The 14,766-nt window shown below is 36.7% G+C and overlaps 1 protein-coding gene and 1 pseudogene across 3 annotated transcripts in view; one reads left to right on the top strand and one right to left on the bottom strand.

Annotated features, from left to right (window-relative positions):
* LOC148731738 (FYVE, RhoGEF and PH domain-containing protein 4-like) overlaps nt 1-14,766 on the bottom strand; it is an 89,940-nt gene that overhangs the window by 14,379 nt on the left and 60,795 nt on the right. The window contains exon 1 of one of the 2 annotated variants that reach the window (XM_088762017.1): nt 1,415-1,631. The exons of the other annotated variant lie outside the window; for it this stretch is intronic. Coding sequence (XP_088618143.1) covers nt 1,415-1,488 — 74 coding nt within the window. The 5' untranslated portion in view covers nt 1,489-1,631. Of the gene's footprint in view, nt 1-1,414; nt 1,632-14,766 lie in introns of those variants that run through there. 2 annotated transcript variants of the gene reach the window in all.
* LOC148731732 (uncharacterized) overlaps nt 1,852-14,766 on the top strand; it is a 152,897-nt pseudogene continuing 139,982 nt past the window's right edge. Inside the window, exons 1-6 of the transcript XR_016001508.1 lie at nt 1,852-1,960; nt 5,401-5,576; nt 6,308-6,613; nt 7,296-7,454; nt 7,881-8,011; nt 8,840-14,603. The product of XR_016001508.1 is annotated as an uncharacterized LOC148731732 (transcript). The remainder of the gene's footprint in view (nt 1,961-5,400; nt 5,577-6,307; nt 6,614-7,295; nt 7,455-7,880; nt 8,012-8,839; nt 14,604-14,766) is intronic.

Here is a 14,766-nt window from a genome sequence, read left to right as displayed (position 1 = left end):
ATTTTAGCCAAACTTGCTGCCTATGGTATAAATTATCATCCAAAAGTTGTGCATTTATAGGTAATTACTTGACTGATCGCTTACAGAGAGTAAAATTAGGCAATCAATTTTCAGATTGGAGTCCTCTTCTTAGAGGAATTCCTCAAGGGTCTGTATTAGGTCCCCTTCTTTTTAATATTTACCTAAATGATTTACTATTATCTAGCCTTCAGTCCAAAATAAGTTCATTTGCCAATGATACTCAGATCTTTGATATTAATAACGATGTTTCCCTATTACATGGACACCTACAAACTGATCTTGTTACTGCTCATTCCTGGTTTTGCTCTAATGGCCTTAAGATGAATCTTGATAAGTGTGCTATCATGTGGCTGGGTAAGAGCAATGACACAACTATACCCTGTTTTTCCATTGGGAGACAGGAGATCACTTTTGTGGGGGGTGTTAAGCTACTGGGTGTAACCTTGATCATGACTTAAAAGTTTAATGAACATATAGGTAACATAGCACGGAAAGTTAGCAAGCAAATTCAAGTTTTACAAAGACATAAGAAATTAATTAACATCCATGCCAAGGTTAAAATAACTATATAATGCTTATTTTTTGCCTCATTTAAATTATTGCTCTATTGTATGGCATCATTGCGGAAAAGGTAATTCCAACAAATTGGAACAACTTAATGAATGTGCGTTGTGCTTTATTTACAATGATGATAAAAGCTTGTAGGAGGAATTATTATTGCGTATTAAGCATCCCACTTTATTTAATAGAAGAATTCATAATATTTTAACTTTGGTATTTAAAGCTTTGCATGGGTTGGTTCCAGAATATATTTCTAGGTTATTTACTTTATGCAACTGCAAAATTAATCTGAGGGGGGATAATATTCTTATGGTACCCAGGGTTAACACCACTAGCTATGGCCTCCACTCATTGGCCTATCAGGGTAGTAAGCTATGGAACTCTCTTCCCAATAACATAAGACTGCTACACGAATTAAGTCAATTTAAATCCAAAATTTCTAAATTGAAATTCAACCTGTAGAATAAATTTTACTTAGTTTTCATCTTGTTTAGAAATTATATTTTAATATCCTTGGCTTTAGAATTATATTTTGTATTTTATATATAGATAGTATTTAGATAGTAATTAGATTAATTTTAAATATTTTGAATTTAGATAATTTAACTTGGAGATATTAGCGTGTATTTGCTATCTTAAATTAAGTATAAATGAAGTTATTGTCATTGTCATGAAAACAATAGCGATAACAACAGAACTCCGCAGAGACTAGTAGTCTTTGTTTTCAAAATTTGGATTTTTTTCTAAGTCTTTTTTGAAACAAGGTAAATTAAATATATTAATACGTTTGTAATCAAATTTATAATTGTGATTGGCTTGTGTCATTCCTCACCTTTGCTGTGTACACATTTCATGGGGGTTTTGAGTCTTTGTTTCCTCGACAACTTTTTGCCCCAAATCGTGCATTTGTAGTACGTTCGATTCTTGTCGATTATTTCTACATAAAGTGAGTTCACATCATTATTCATATCAACGTCAGAACGCGGATCTGAGGGTATCCATCGTCCAAAAAGCAGGGCAACGTTCAGAGAAGTCACGATGTTTTATAATCTTGCAACCTTGCACGCTTCTCTTGAGACCGCAATAGAGAGAGCCAGCGGACTCTCTTGACTAACCAATGACAATTCCCAAAATATACACGTGATCATGCCCGTGATCAGAAACAGAAATTAGCGCTCATCTTTGAATGTACTTTTCATCTGTTGACCGCTTGTACGTTGTTATTTCTCTTCTTGACTGATTAGCTTAAAACAACATCCCTAAAAAAAGATGGGTTTTACCGTCGTTCGATGGGAAGACGAGAACAGCGTGAGTGTTTTAGATGAAAAGCAAGTTGGTCGAGCGGCCATTTATAAAGCTACGATTTTGAAAGTTTGTGGTGAGTATAAATTGCGATATTCAGTACGTGATCAAAACTGAGAATCGAATCGGTCAGTTGCATGCGACAGTTTCTTAAGCTTACGCTTAAAAATGAATCAAATCTATCCGTAAGGTAAAGGTTTCAGGATTATTTTAGTCACGTTGGACAAGCTGCGACCCCAGCAAAAGACACAGCTGCTAAGCCTGCAGTTTAGGATAACTTTATTACAACTTTTTGTTACAGTTACAACACGATTCTGATTGAAAAATCAATTATTTAACTGTTATTAAGCCCTAGCTTCACTCCCAAGAGTGTTGGGTCAAAATTGAGTTGAATTCTTCGAATTTCAATTCGCAGTTCTAATCAACAAAAACAAACAGTATACATGAAAATGCTGCTTGGCAGCTTACATGTGAATGCTAACACACAAGTGTTTTATCCAAAGAAATTACAACCACAAAAAATTGTGTCAAAGCCTGACTCTCACAGGTAAGGGGTATTTACCCATTTGTATTATTTTGTGACTGATAGTATTTATTGCAATAAACATAATTCAAGTTAATGTATTTCATGGAAAGGAATCAACAGAATTTATTCACAATTTGTGTCAAACCAAATTGAATGACTGATAAGGACTATTTTAGATAAATGGCTGTAATCGAGGATAGTTTTTATGAAGTTTTTAAGAAAAGAAAAATAAATCAAATTTCACTGTAATATTACTACACGTTGATGTTAATATACCATAGAATATAACATTATTTTACATCTAAACCTGAGTTAAACATGTAAATAAATTTCATTTGACAAATTGAATTTTTAGTTGGAAGTTAATGCATGTATTCACTTTATATTTAGTTATCTCAAAGTTTTCCTTAAATTCCCAGTAATTCTTGAACATTCTTAGAAATTCCTGCAAATTCCTAGGAATTTCTGGCAAGTTTTTAGATTTATAGCCTTTCAGGGAAGTGATTGGTGCTCTGAGTTGGAATTCCTAGGAATTGCTTAGAAATCCAAGTCCCGTTGGCTATGAACTTGGAATTTCTGGGTATTTCTAGATTTTTAGAACCAGAGTGGTTGCAGTTGGGAATTTCCACTCAGAATTTACCATGAAAATTCACACCTCTTATTCCTAGCAATTCCTAGAAAAAAATACTCAGGAATCTGTGGATAATCCTAGGAATTCCAAAATCCATTTTGTAAGGGGGGTTCAAAAGGGGGTTAACATTGATCTAACATAGGTTAACCTTGGTTTTAATTTCTCGAAACTGACAGAAAAAATGCAAATGAAAAATTCCTTTGCAAAGCTATTAAAAGTAAACTAAAATTTTTATACTAACTCCAGTGTAGGTTAATTGTGTTTTGAACAACCCGGCCCAACTGGTATTTTAAATGCCAATGCAGACCCTTCTCCCCATTCCCCTAGTGGAGGACATTTCTTTACAGTTGGTGACAGGGGTTTTGTTTGTCATCAAATGAAGCAATAGGCTAACTGTATCCTTTTGTTTTTTGGTGATTTTTAAAATTTATCACTTCAATCTCTGTAACAGCCTATTTCTGCCAACAACCCAATTGAACAAGAATCTACAGTCAGTGACATCAGCAAACAAAATGCAAACAAAAAAGAATCCTCTGATGTGACTGTCAGTCTCAGGGAGGCCAATCTTCAACAGAACAACACGATGAAGCACTAGTCCCACCTGCTTCTTTCAATATTGAATCTTCCTTGAACAAGACGGACTTGATGGATTGTATCAAAGGCACCATTTATGGTATGATTGTATCAAAGGCACCATTCATGGTATGATTGTATCAAAGGCACCATGTATAGTTTTGGAGATGCGATAGGATTTTTAAGGGGTGAACTGCCACATAGGAAGTAATGTACATCATATCATATTTATGCTTGCCAAATTTCCAGAGTCAAATGCAAGCAATTTTTTCTAACCTTCATTAATAATAATATTTTGATAATGATAATAGTAATAATAGTAATAATAATAATAAATGCCTTCATTGCTCATTAGAGAAAAATACGTATCTAATGTTACAGGATGAAAGGATTAAAAATGTGAAAAACTAGTTACATATATCTGGCATAAAATATCATAAAAGGTTCTATTTAAAAATTAACCTATTTACAAATGTGTTCTTATAACATTCTGTGTTTATCTTGGGCATTTGGCAGTTTTTACGTCTAAGCTTGTTGGTTAAAATTAATTGTTTTTTTTCTTACAGTAAGCTTACCTCAGAGGGTGGTTATCAGGCTGTTTAACTTTTTAAAAAATCACTTTTAATTGTCTTTTCTTGTAGTAATGATCTAGTCAATCTCATTACCCAAATTTCTGAAAATCCTTCAACTTTTGAACACTATCAAAGATTTTGCAAGGAATGACAAAGGCAGGGGAAGCTGTAATTCTTGATGTCATCTTGAAACCCAAGGTTAACCTTGTAAGGTCCCTTTTGCTTGCATTAGTCATGCCTCATATGTTAAATGTCAGTATGCATATTCTCCATACTGTTTTCTAAAATATTCCCATGATACTCATGATGAGAATTTGTTAATGAAACTGTTGAGTAGTCCTTTCAGCCTTAAGGCAGCAACTTTTTCTTCATTTTACGTTGATTAAAATAAATCTCTGATGAAGAAGTAAACAATTACATAGAAAAACTGTGGAAGAAGTTTGTGTTACAAAGCAGCCTTTTCCCATTTTTCCTGTGTAAATGCTCAAAGGCTTGAGCAAACTTAAAACATTTTAACTGAATACTGTATTTGCCTGTGTATAGATCGACCTTTTATGACCAAAAATATCAGCTCAAAAAATCACCCTTGACTTATACATGGGTCATACACAAAAACCTGACCCAAACAATCCAAGAAATTAGCGTAAAAATTCCCAGTTGTGGGAATAATCTAACAAAACAACATGGTGTCCACAATAACCTGGTGGCCTACGATAATTTCTTATTTGCTTTCTGCTTTCAAACTAGTGTTGACAGACTTGGTTTCAAAGTATCTTTGATTACTTCTTCCTCAAGCCCCAAAGTATGAGAGGTTATAATTGTGAACCTTAATTCACCTCCACAGACTCCATTACTCAGGAGTAAGCCTATATTATTGTATGATTCTTACAGATTTACAGTAAGACACACTGTAAAGTAAGTAAAGAAATTTTTCAATGCAAGTCAAGATAGGATACATTTGGAATATGATATGAAGTTCAAGGATGCTCACTGGTGGAGATGAGACTCTGGAGAGTGAACAGATGACTCAGATCAAATGATTTTGATTTTCTAGTCTCCATCACTTTTTCAATGGCTCATCCTTGAGCTCTACTGCAAAGAGCCGCCTGGCACAAGTAAAGACTTTAAGACAGTAAGGCCTCTAGATTGACTTGAGGTAAACCACCATAATAGATAAAAATAATATGTGATCTATTTTCAATACTGATTTGGAGTAACTTGGCTGTTTGATTTCTTGCAGTTGGTTCCTGTTGATTTTGCCAAAAAAAAATTAGATTTTGGAGCAGAAAGGGTTTTCCAGAGCTAGGTGATAGTGGTGGAATGGGAATTGGCGGCACTACATAATTATGGTGTTCTGCATCATCCTGACTTTCTTACTGATCCACACAAGGTACAGAGCAATGAAGGCAGTCAGTAATTTGCCCTGGCCTGCTCAAGAAAATATAATTAATAACAATTTAATATTTATATTGTGCAAATTAACATTGGGCAATGATCAAATGCACATCAGAATGTTTCATGGTGGACTTAACAGACTGCTTGCAGCAGTTTACAATTTTTTGTGAAGACTAATTTTAATAGATGCTCCCAATTTCAATAAACAGGCCAGACCACAACACCGGGAACTACATTCCCTACTCCCCTGGTCTGGGGCTCAAACCCTCAACCTCCCTCCCGCACAGCAGTCCAGCGCTCTACCACTTGAGCTAACCAAGTGGCATGATGAACACTTTTACCCCTAAGATCATGTTTAGTAATTCTCATTACTGTCTGCCATACAATTCTTATAGTGTTAGTTTGGAGAATTTGGTATTGGATCATCCTTCACATTTCTGGGATCAGAAAGTCCAGTTATCACTGATATTCTTACCCCATTTTGATGACTGCCGTTATCTATTACTGTGCAGACACATGGCAAGAGCTTCAATTGCTGATCATTTCCTTCATTCTCATAACTTTAATGTATGATTTTGGGCTGATGTTCTAAGGAGAAATTAGATGCTAATCACTCTGAGGGGTAATCTTGTATTTGTCTTCCAATAGATCATGAGTAACAACCGATCAAATTGCGGGAATAATTCAGCTTGTCAGGTAAATTTACTGCTTAATCTTTGCTCTCAGGCAGCCGAGTACGTCTGGGAATCTTCAGGTAGCTTTCTAGCTCCAAACGGAGGTGTCATGCGCACATTAATTGTAGGAGTTCATAACTTTGGCGACATAGATGCAGTGATAGAGAACACTAAGGCAGCATGTAAAGTCACCCACGCAGATCCAAGATGCATTGCGTCTTGTGTTGCCGTGACAACAGCCATTGCAATGTTGTTGCAGGGAAAGTATTTTGTGGAGGAGTCTGGAAGCTATGACGCTGAGGCATTGATAAAGGAAGCTTTTGGTTATGCCTGTGCCACACTTGAAACTGACGAGAAGGTAATGTTCGCTGATGTGTTATTGAGCACGCAAAGAAGCCTCGTGAAAGCTGGTGGCCAAAGTAACCATGCTAACCATTGAAGAAATAACTAATAAGTAAACTTACCCCCCCCCCTCCCCCCTATAATAACCAGGGTTAGAAATTTTTCCTACCAGCTACTTAAAGGCTCAACATGGAAAGACTCTATCGAGATAGCCGGCTTAGAGCCTGGTTCTCAGGTTAAGTGGAGATGCAGGCTCCCTGAAGTGCACACGTAAGCATAGACATAGGCAGTCCTCTCTTAAGCATGTATGAAATAATTCTAAGGTTTTTCAGTTTTCTGTTGATTTACGACAAGTAAAATTACCAGTAGATTATTGACCGCTTCAAGGACCTGTCATTATTTATCGCCAGTCAAAAGGGAGGGGGGGGGAAACTTGGGAGGTTTCCAGGGAGAACTGAGAGAGAACCTGTCGTCGCCAATAGAGTTTAAATGGGGATTATACAAAATTTACTCCGGTACCATAGAAACATCACAGAGCGTTATGGGGAAGTCTGGTAAACTTTCTCCTGACACAACCAAAATCCTCACCCCTCCCCTCCTCAGGCGATAAATAACGACCGGTCCCATAGAGCATCTGTATGTGGCCTGTCAGTTAGTTTAAACCAAGGTGAGAACCTTATCTCGTGAATTGCTTTTAGAAAAAGGGTTTGGAGGAACACATGTTTACCAAGTCACTGGAAGATCTACAGCTTGACCAACGCGGCAAAATAGGTTACACGTACAAATGTTTAGGCGCCGGAATTTGGTCCTTGAGGCAGGATGATTTTCGTGCTGCCATAGAAGCTGTGGCATAGGAGGTAAGTCTGATACTTAGCAAGACACAATATCTTTTTGGATTTTTCTTGTAAAAACCATCATTTTGAAGAGTCCAAATGAATTCTAGTTTCTACGGAGTTTATGTCTGAATTGCCGAGGGAATGTGAATATGAAGCATTGTGATACCTTTGGAAAATTCGTGTCTCTGGGTACAAAATCTTGCAAAATTTTGATGTGCTACTCATCTTACAAGAATATGCAATCTGCAGGCAAGGCCCATTATGTTGGACTATCGGTGCACCATTTAGAAGTCAGTTTATAGGGCTTTGTTAGGTTGTTGGAAATTTTTTTACGATTAAAGAAAATTTTAAAGTTCAAGTTTTAAGCCACATATATTTCAATAATGTTGTGAAATTACTTTTTTTTTTTTTTTACGCACTAAATTGCGAACCTATTTTTCTTCTCAGGCCGGAGACGCTGACACAAATGGCGCAGTAGCCGGGGCGCTGTTAGGCTGTAAACTGGGTGCCAGTAAACTGCCAGAATCTTGGCTCAATGAATTGATACATAAAAAGTGGCTAGATGAGAAGATTGAGAAGTAAGTAAAACATAGAATTGCTAGGGGTTTCGAACATTTAAATATAGCCAAACAAAACAAGGAACTATATCATGGTACATTTCCAGTGATAAATCACTCACGTGATGGGCACGTGGAACCAGGCACGCGCAATCAGGTGCGTGACTCGTACCGTAAGTCACGCATAAAGTCACGCAAAAAGTACAATTTATATAAACTGGCGTTTCTAATACCTGTTAAAAGATAATCATTATAACATGTACGTTCCGAAAAATTGTAGAATAAACGCTCCCTGAAAAGGTCTTTGAAAGAAATGTTTATATTTGTATCAGTAGGGCCTCTGAAACGAGGATAATAATCCACGGCTTGTGTAAGACGGAAACTGGACCAATTATAAGATCGCGGCTTACGTAAACCGCGAAATGTTCGTATGAGGGGTTCATATCTTAGGTCTTATGAACATGTGTGAGGTCAAGAGCACGGGAAAAATGCCCAACCGCGGGAAAATATTGCGCTTTCGCATTGTAAGGTCGCGTCTTGCGTAAGCCGCCAATGAGCTGCGATGCCATTTATACGAGTAGTTTCGCATCTCATCAAAGCCGCGGCTTATTCAAGACGTTCTCAAAACCCCTATTTTGCAGAAGAGGCCTCAAAACTGGCAGTGTAATGTTTACACGATGAGTTCGCGACTTAGCTAAGCTGCGAATTAGTTTCTTAGTATAATCGGCCCTAATATTGGTGAACCTGCTTTTTACTCTCAGTTGGCGGAAAGACGGCGGAAGGTAACATTATATCATTTGCATTTTTTAGTTTCATTGTCAAACAAAGTTGCTGTACCTTTTTTTTCAGGTTCTTGGCTCTTCTTGGTCTGACTGAATGAAGAATGAAAACCCGCGCCTTATTTACTGTGACGATATTTAGCAACAACTTTATTTTATTTTATTTTTACCTTATTTACACTGCTTTTTGAACTAGTATTTAGATAGATCCAAAAAGATATTATTAGAAATTTTAACTAAGCTATTTCCTTAACGGTTATAATTTAATTTTAGAATCTTTTCAAAATTAGATCTAATTAGATCTAAGCAGAAATTTATAAACTTTCAAAGAGATTTAGCTCACATATTTTTGTTTCTATGCACTTGGATTATTATAGAATGCAAATTTGATAATATTCATGTTACTTTCCGCAGTACAAGCCCTAAATTGCCATTTACATTTTAAGTTTAACCAATAACTATGAGAAACAAGGAGAATACTACCTGCGCTAGTTTTAGCGTCATGTTAGTGTTATGAGTAACACACCTGTATACATACACGCACAGAAACTCACACAAACTCGCCTTCTGAAAAAAAGTCTTCAAACTTAGGTAACAGTTAAAGTATGTTCCGTATAAATGAAATTAGAAGGATATATTAGATTACACAAGGACAAACGGGTCGTTGAAGCTCTACCGAATATACATTGAGATGTAGTGAAGATACTAATAAAACAATGGACAAAACCCCAAAGAATGTATCAAGTGAAATAACTTTTCTTCGGTTCGGAAATTCTTCAGAACGGTGAATTCAGATACCCACCCCAGTAAGGGAAAGATTTAATGCGTAATGAAAGGATGGCGCGCATGGTGACTGAAAATCAAATATTGGCGCAGAAGAAAAAGAAATAAAGAAGTTTAAATTTTAGGTGCGAGAAGGAATAAACATTTCAAGGAAAGGCGAAAATGGAGACAAAAAGTCTTGCGATGGCATAAAAAAAATGGTTACCTCAAAAAGTGCGAGAGAGCTGGGGACAAATAACAGTTGTACGTAACGAAGAGTACGACGGGAGGGCAGGTTGCCCAGGCTTCCTTCAGGGAAGACTGAGGACAAGTCAGTATTGGTGTGAGGAACGTGAAATAGAGAGAAACATGGCAAAGCACCGTTTTATTTTTCTTTTACTTGCTCAAGCTGCTACAGCCCTTTATGTCTATGTTTCCTGTGTTAGGTAAATATCCGTGGTTACATCTTGACACACTGCACAAGAGGAAACTTAAAGGGTGGGAAAATTGTGATATCTGTGGTGTTCTGACACACCAATCCATCCATACAGCCATATCGATGCAAATCCTGAGAAAAAGAAATTGAAAATACCCAAGGATGACTAAGTTAAAAATGTTACTTATAAATTAAACCCTTGGCCTTCTATTTAGTACCTTGAGGTTACAGGCGCCGTCTTCTGGGATTTTCGGAATTGACCGCTGGGCCAGAATCGGACAGCAGAAATTTGGGGCGCAGTCAACGTCAGATTGACACCTCTGGCTTATTAAAAAAATTAAGAAATAGTTACTAATAAAACTGCTTTTCGAACTCAACTGCATGCGGATTCCTTTACATAAGGATCTGTTCATGGGCTTTTTGGTTCGTTCGAGAGGTAAACTTCAATTTGTCGTTGACACCCGTTTCTAGAAATCTCCTTCATCTCGTTCTCAGCAAAGTAAGACAACCCCTTCCTAGGCTGCGCTCTAGTTATCGTAAGAATTCCCAGGAAACGCTTGACTCTGTAAGCTGTGTTAGCTGCGTTGACAAAAAAAAGAGAAGAGTGCACTTCAATCAGCTTGGAAAACTCAGATTTTACCTTAAAAGAAATTGACTTTAAATATACCTTGCGAAATAGAAATAATTTTTTTTCTTGTTGTTACTGTTTATAATCAAATTTGTTGAAGATATACTAAGAAACAATACCGTCTTGTTGACATAACCCATAAGGTAAGGTTTTCGTCAAATCTTTGGTAAGTTGTCACAGATGTTGTGGAACAATTTGCTTTGAAAATATTATTTGTTTATAAAAAAAATTTCAAATGTAGATGTTCAGGTAACACTAGTATTAATGATATGTAAGGCTATCCCTCGAAAACGAAACGGTCCTATGTAGTATTAAGGATTTTGCAGCAAGTAATTTTAATATTTAAATGAGTTACAATCACACATCCCCATATATAAAAATGTGCATGATCATGGCATGGGCTTGTGTAGCAAAGCAGCTCAGTCACATTAGTGCATAGCAGTTATCAAACTGCGTCTTCTTCCCTTTAAAAATTATTTTGATATGTGATATGGAGAAAACAAGGAATCCAGCAAATTTCTCTACTGAAACCCAAGATTAAAAGAGAATTGAGGTTGCCATTTCAATGAATAAAGTTAGCCTTGCCTGTTTTGGGTTTGATATTAAATAACCAAAGACGGCAAAAGGATAAAGTCGATTTTGCGTTTCTGCCAGAAACGCAAATTACACCACTTGCTCTTTAATTCAAACCGCAGTTCACGCCAACATTTGAAAGAAAACATTCAAGTTTGGTTTTAAGGTTTAACACATTTAATTTGGAAACTGCATCTGGAGTTTTTCAATCTTTGTTTTCGCTTTTATAACTCAAGCTAAGCGCCATTTTAAGCATCCATTACTGCCTCAGAGAGAGCCTCGTTCCTGTGATAGGAAGCGTGAGGTAGGCTGTCTCCTTACATTCTAGTCCATCTGCGTAGGCGCACTTGTGTACGTCCTAAAGAATAAATAAAAAGGAAAATGTTATTACACCAAAAGCTTAAGGAAGCTTAAGGTCAATTTTGGAAAGATGAGAGAAACTTTATAAATATCTGACCAAGAAAAAAAGCTATTAATGGCTTACCGTCAAAATGCAGGTGAAGTATTTCTTGAGTTTAGGAATACATCGCTTGTTAAAGGCACAGCATCTATTGTAAATGTAATCTTCTACGGTGAGGCATCTCTAATTCATGACGAAAAAATAATTTTCTTTGAAATATATAGAAGCCTAAGTTTGAGTTTCTTTACGTTTTGTCAACTACCTAACGAATGAATGAATGAATGAATGAATGAATGAATGAATGAATGAATGAAAAACTTTATTTAAGTGTCTATGTTTTTAACTATAAGCTAAGGGGGACACTAAAAAATTTAAAAGTCAAATACATTTACATATGAAGATAATAGTTATTTACAGTAGATAATTAAAAAGATTATAAAGTTATTTAGTTAAGTTTTAAATCTCAACGAGAGTTGAAAGGTCGACTTTTCTTATGTTCTTCTTGAACGAATTTAGAGTTTCTATCGTTCTTAGGTGTCTTGGTAACTTCGACTAGATGAGAGGTCCCATATATTCAATAGAATTGCTACCAAATCTTACAGTTTCGAATCTTGGCAGTTCGAAGTCACTGTTCCGCAAATTATACTGAGTGTTCTTTATATTAAAGAAGTCAGAAATATTCTCGGGTACGAGACTGTGCTTAACTTTAAACATCAAAGAGGCAATGTCTTGTAGGCGCCGATTGTACAAAGTCGGTAGTTTGGCGCGACTTAGCAGTTCTTGATAGGACGCTGATCTAGTTTTGTACACCGCCCTAAGTACAAAAGTGCCATACTAGATGACAGTAGGTTAGATAGGGCAGAATTGAAGACCTGTAAATTGACCTGTAAAGTGAAGACCTGTAAAGTTTAGCATTACAGGGAATCAAATTGTGTAGCCGCACGAGGACCCCTACTTTTAAACTCGAGGCTTGGAGCATAGATCACTGATATGACTAGTATCCTTAAAGCCGTATTTTCCCCATTCTCTCAATAGTATGACCATCAACAGAAAAGTTATCGGTCCTCAAACATTTTCAATCATTCCAACAAACTTTCAAACTTACGTTGAAGTAAAGCCAGCGCCTGACCCTCATGGGTGCATCTGCTGCCTGGTTATCAAGGTCGATCGTCTCCACTTCGATATCCATATCTCCCGGCATGCATTGTTTAACGGGATTCTCGATTCCGTGTTCTATCACATCCTTGGTGAGAACGCAGGAAAGACCATTCTGGCAACTGCATTCTCCTTCCTGGCCACAGAAAAGGAGTGACGAGAGCAGAATAAAAATTCTCATCCGGTGAATTATAAATTCAAAATGAACTTAATTGCCATCCGCTTTGTCATATGAGGAGCGAGCTTATGAAGGGGTAACCTCCCAGCTAAATAAATTCTTAGGAAGTTTGTACTTCGTTCTTCTTCTTTGTTCTTTTCTAACTTAGATACGCATCGATTTTCTTTTCCTTTGCCAGTCGCTAATAATGACACGAAACTGGTATAACCTTCGTCTCTAAAAGATTCACTCTATTGTGGTGTCACCTGGCACGACGTTACAAGACATAACTCAAAGTATCCATCCATATCGAGGTCGTTTCTTTTTTTGTAATGGCAAGTTATCTTTATGTCTTTATCTGCTTTTTTCGTTAATTCTTAGTGTAAAAGATATAGTTATCAAAATTATTAAAAAATTAATGATTCATGTATTTTTTTTTTCTTTTAAGATCTTCGATTGTAAAAAACTTCAAGGGTCATGATCGAAACGCATGCGAATTGAACCCTTGATGCAAGACAAAGGACTTCCATCATATCCACGCATAATAGCATTATTTCATGTGTCGTAAGACTAAAAAAAATAAAGTTGTAAGGAAGTATTCATCTCTACAGCACAGACACATCCGCCTGTATACTTGGACGACAAGTCCTTTGCACAATAACCTTTGTATCGCCTTAGGTTGTTTAAGCCATTTACTGAAATCCGTGGAAGTAGTAAGTATGCAGTACACTTTTTCAAAGTATCAATGCATATTGAGGACGTTTCTCTTTTTCTAATGGCAAGTTATCTTCTTGTCTTTATCTGCTTTTTCTTTCATTCTTAGCGTAAAAGATATAGTTATCAAAGTTAGTAAAAAATTAATGATTAGTGTAATTTTTTTTTAAGATTTTCGATTGTAAAAAACTTCGGTAAGCCCTCCAAAAGAGTACTCAAGACATTTAGAGAAACCGACTAAATCGAGGTAGATATTTGTGCTTAAGAATAAGAAAGACCCCCACCCAATCTGTTCTTCCGCTGACCCCTTAATCGAAAGTCGACCAATGGTTTTGCTGTACGTGGCTCAACCCTAAGCAAAACCTTTCGACACAGCGCTTTGGCGGCTAAAAGCCAGGAGGACTTAGCACAAATCAGACATGATTAAGTTGGCATTGCAGCTGAACAACTTTGCACTGTTAAGAGCTCCTTTCTGCTAACATACAAAATTATCCAACACTAACACACTGAGTGGTGTCTCCTAAAGTGCTTTACTCTACACGCAGTTGAACAAGCTTCGTTTCATTTTCGTTTAAACACGCTGTTTGAAATACTTAGCCTCATTTTGTACTCCTGGAGATAAATTGCAAAACATACCACTTCAACATTTTTCTCGGAAACTTTAAGATCAGGGCGCGAGGGCCTCTAGTCACAATTTGTTTCATCAAGATCATAGCCTCTACATCGTCGTGAGCGATTCAAGTTCCATTCACTCAAACTCAAACCATGAAGATCTTCATTTTTCTGAGCCTCTGTGCCACTGTTAGTCTGGTGAGATTCCAAAAGTTGAAACGTTTTATTTCTTTTAATATTCCATCTTTTCCCTCTCAGTAGAATGAAGAGAATCACTAACTCTTATCCCTAACCAAATCACGCGTTTTGTGAACGTTCTTTGAAGAGCTAATTTAGATGCGTGTGTTTCTTTCAGGGATGCTCAAATCTTCCTGAACTTGCAGCCTGTAACAGAGAGGTGAGCCCAAAACACTTTTCTTATTCTTCATGGTGTTGATAAATATTTGTGGTAATAATGCTTGTAGCCACTTTGATGGCTTAGAGATATTTTCAATTAAGCGTCGAAAGAAATGCGGGATTCCTTAATTCTGCTTAAATTTCACCTGGTGATTGGTTCAGAA

Source organism: Stylophora pistillata, chromosome 5 (genome assembly GCF_964205215.1).
Source record: "Stylophora pistillata chromosome 5, jaStyPist1.2, whole genome shotgun sequence".
Classification (NCBI taxonomy): domain Eukaryota; kingdom Metazoa; phylum Cnidaria; class Anthozoa; order Scleractinia; family Pocilloporidae; genus Stylophora; species Stylophora pistillata.
This window is presented reverse-complemented; position numbering and strand designations above follow the sequence as displayed.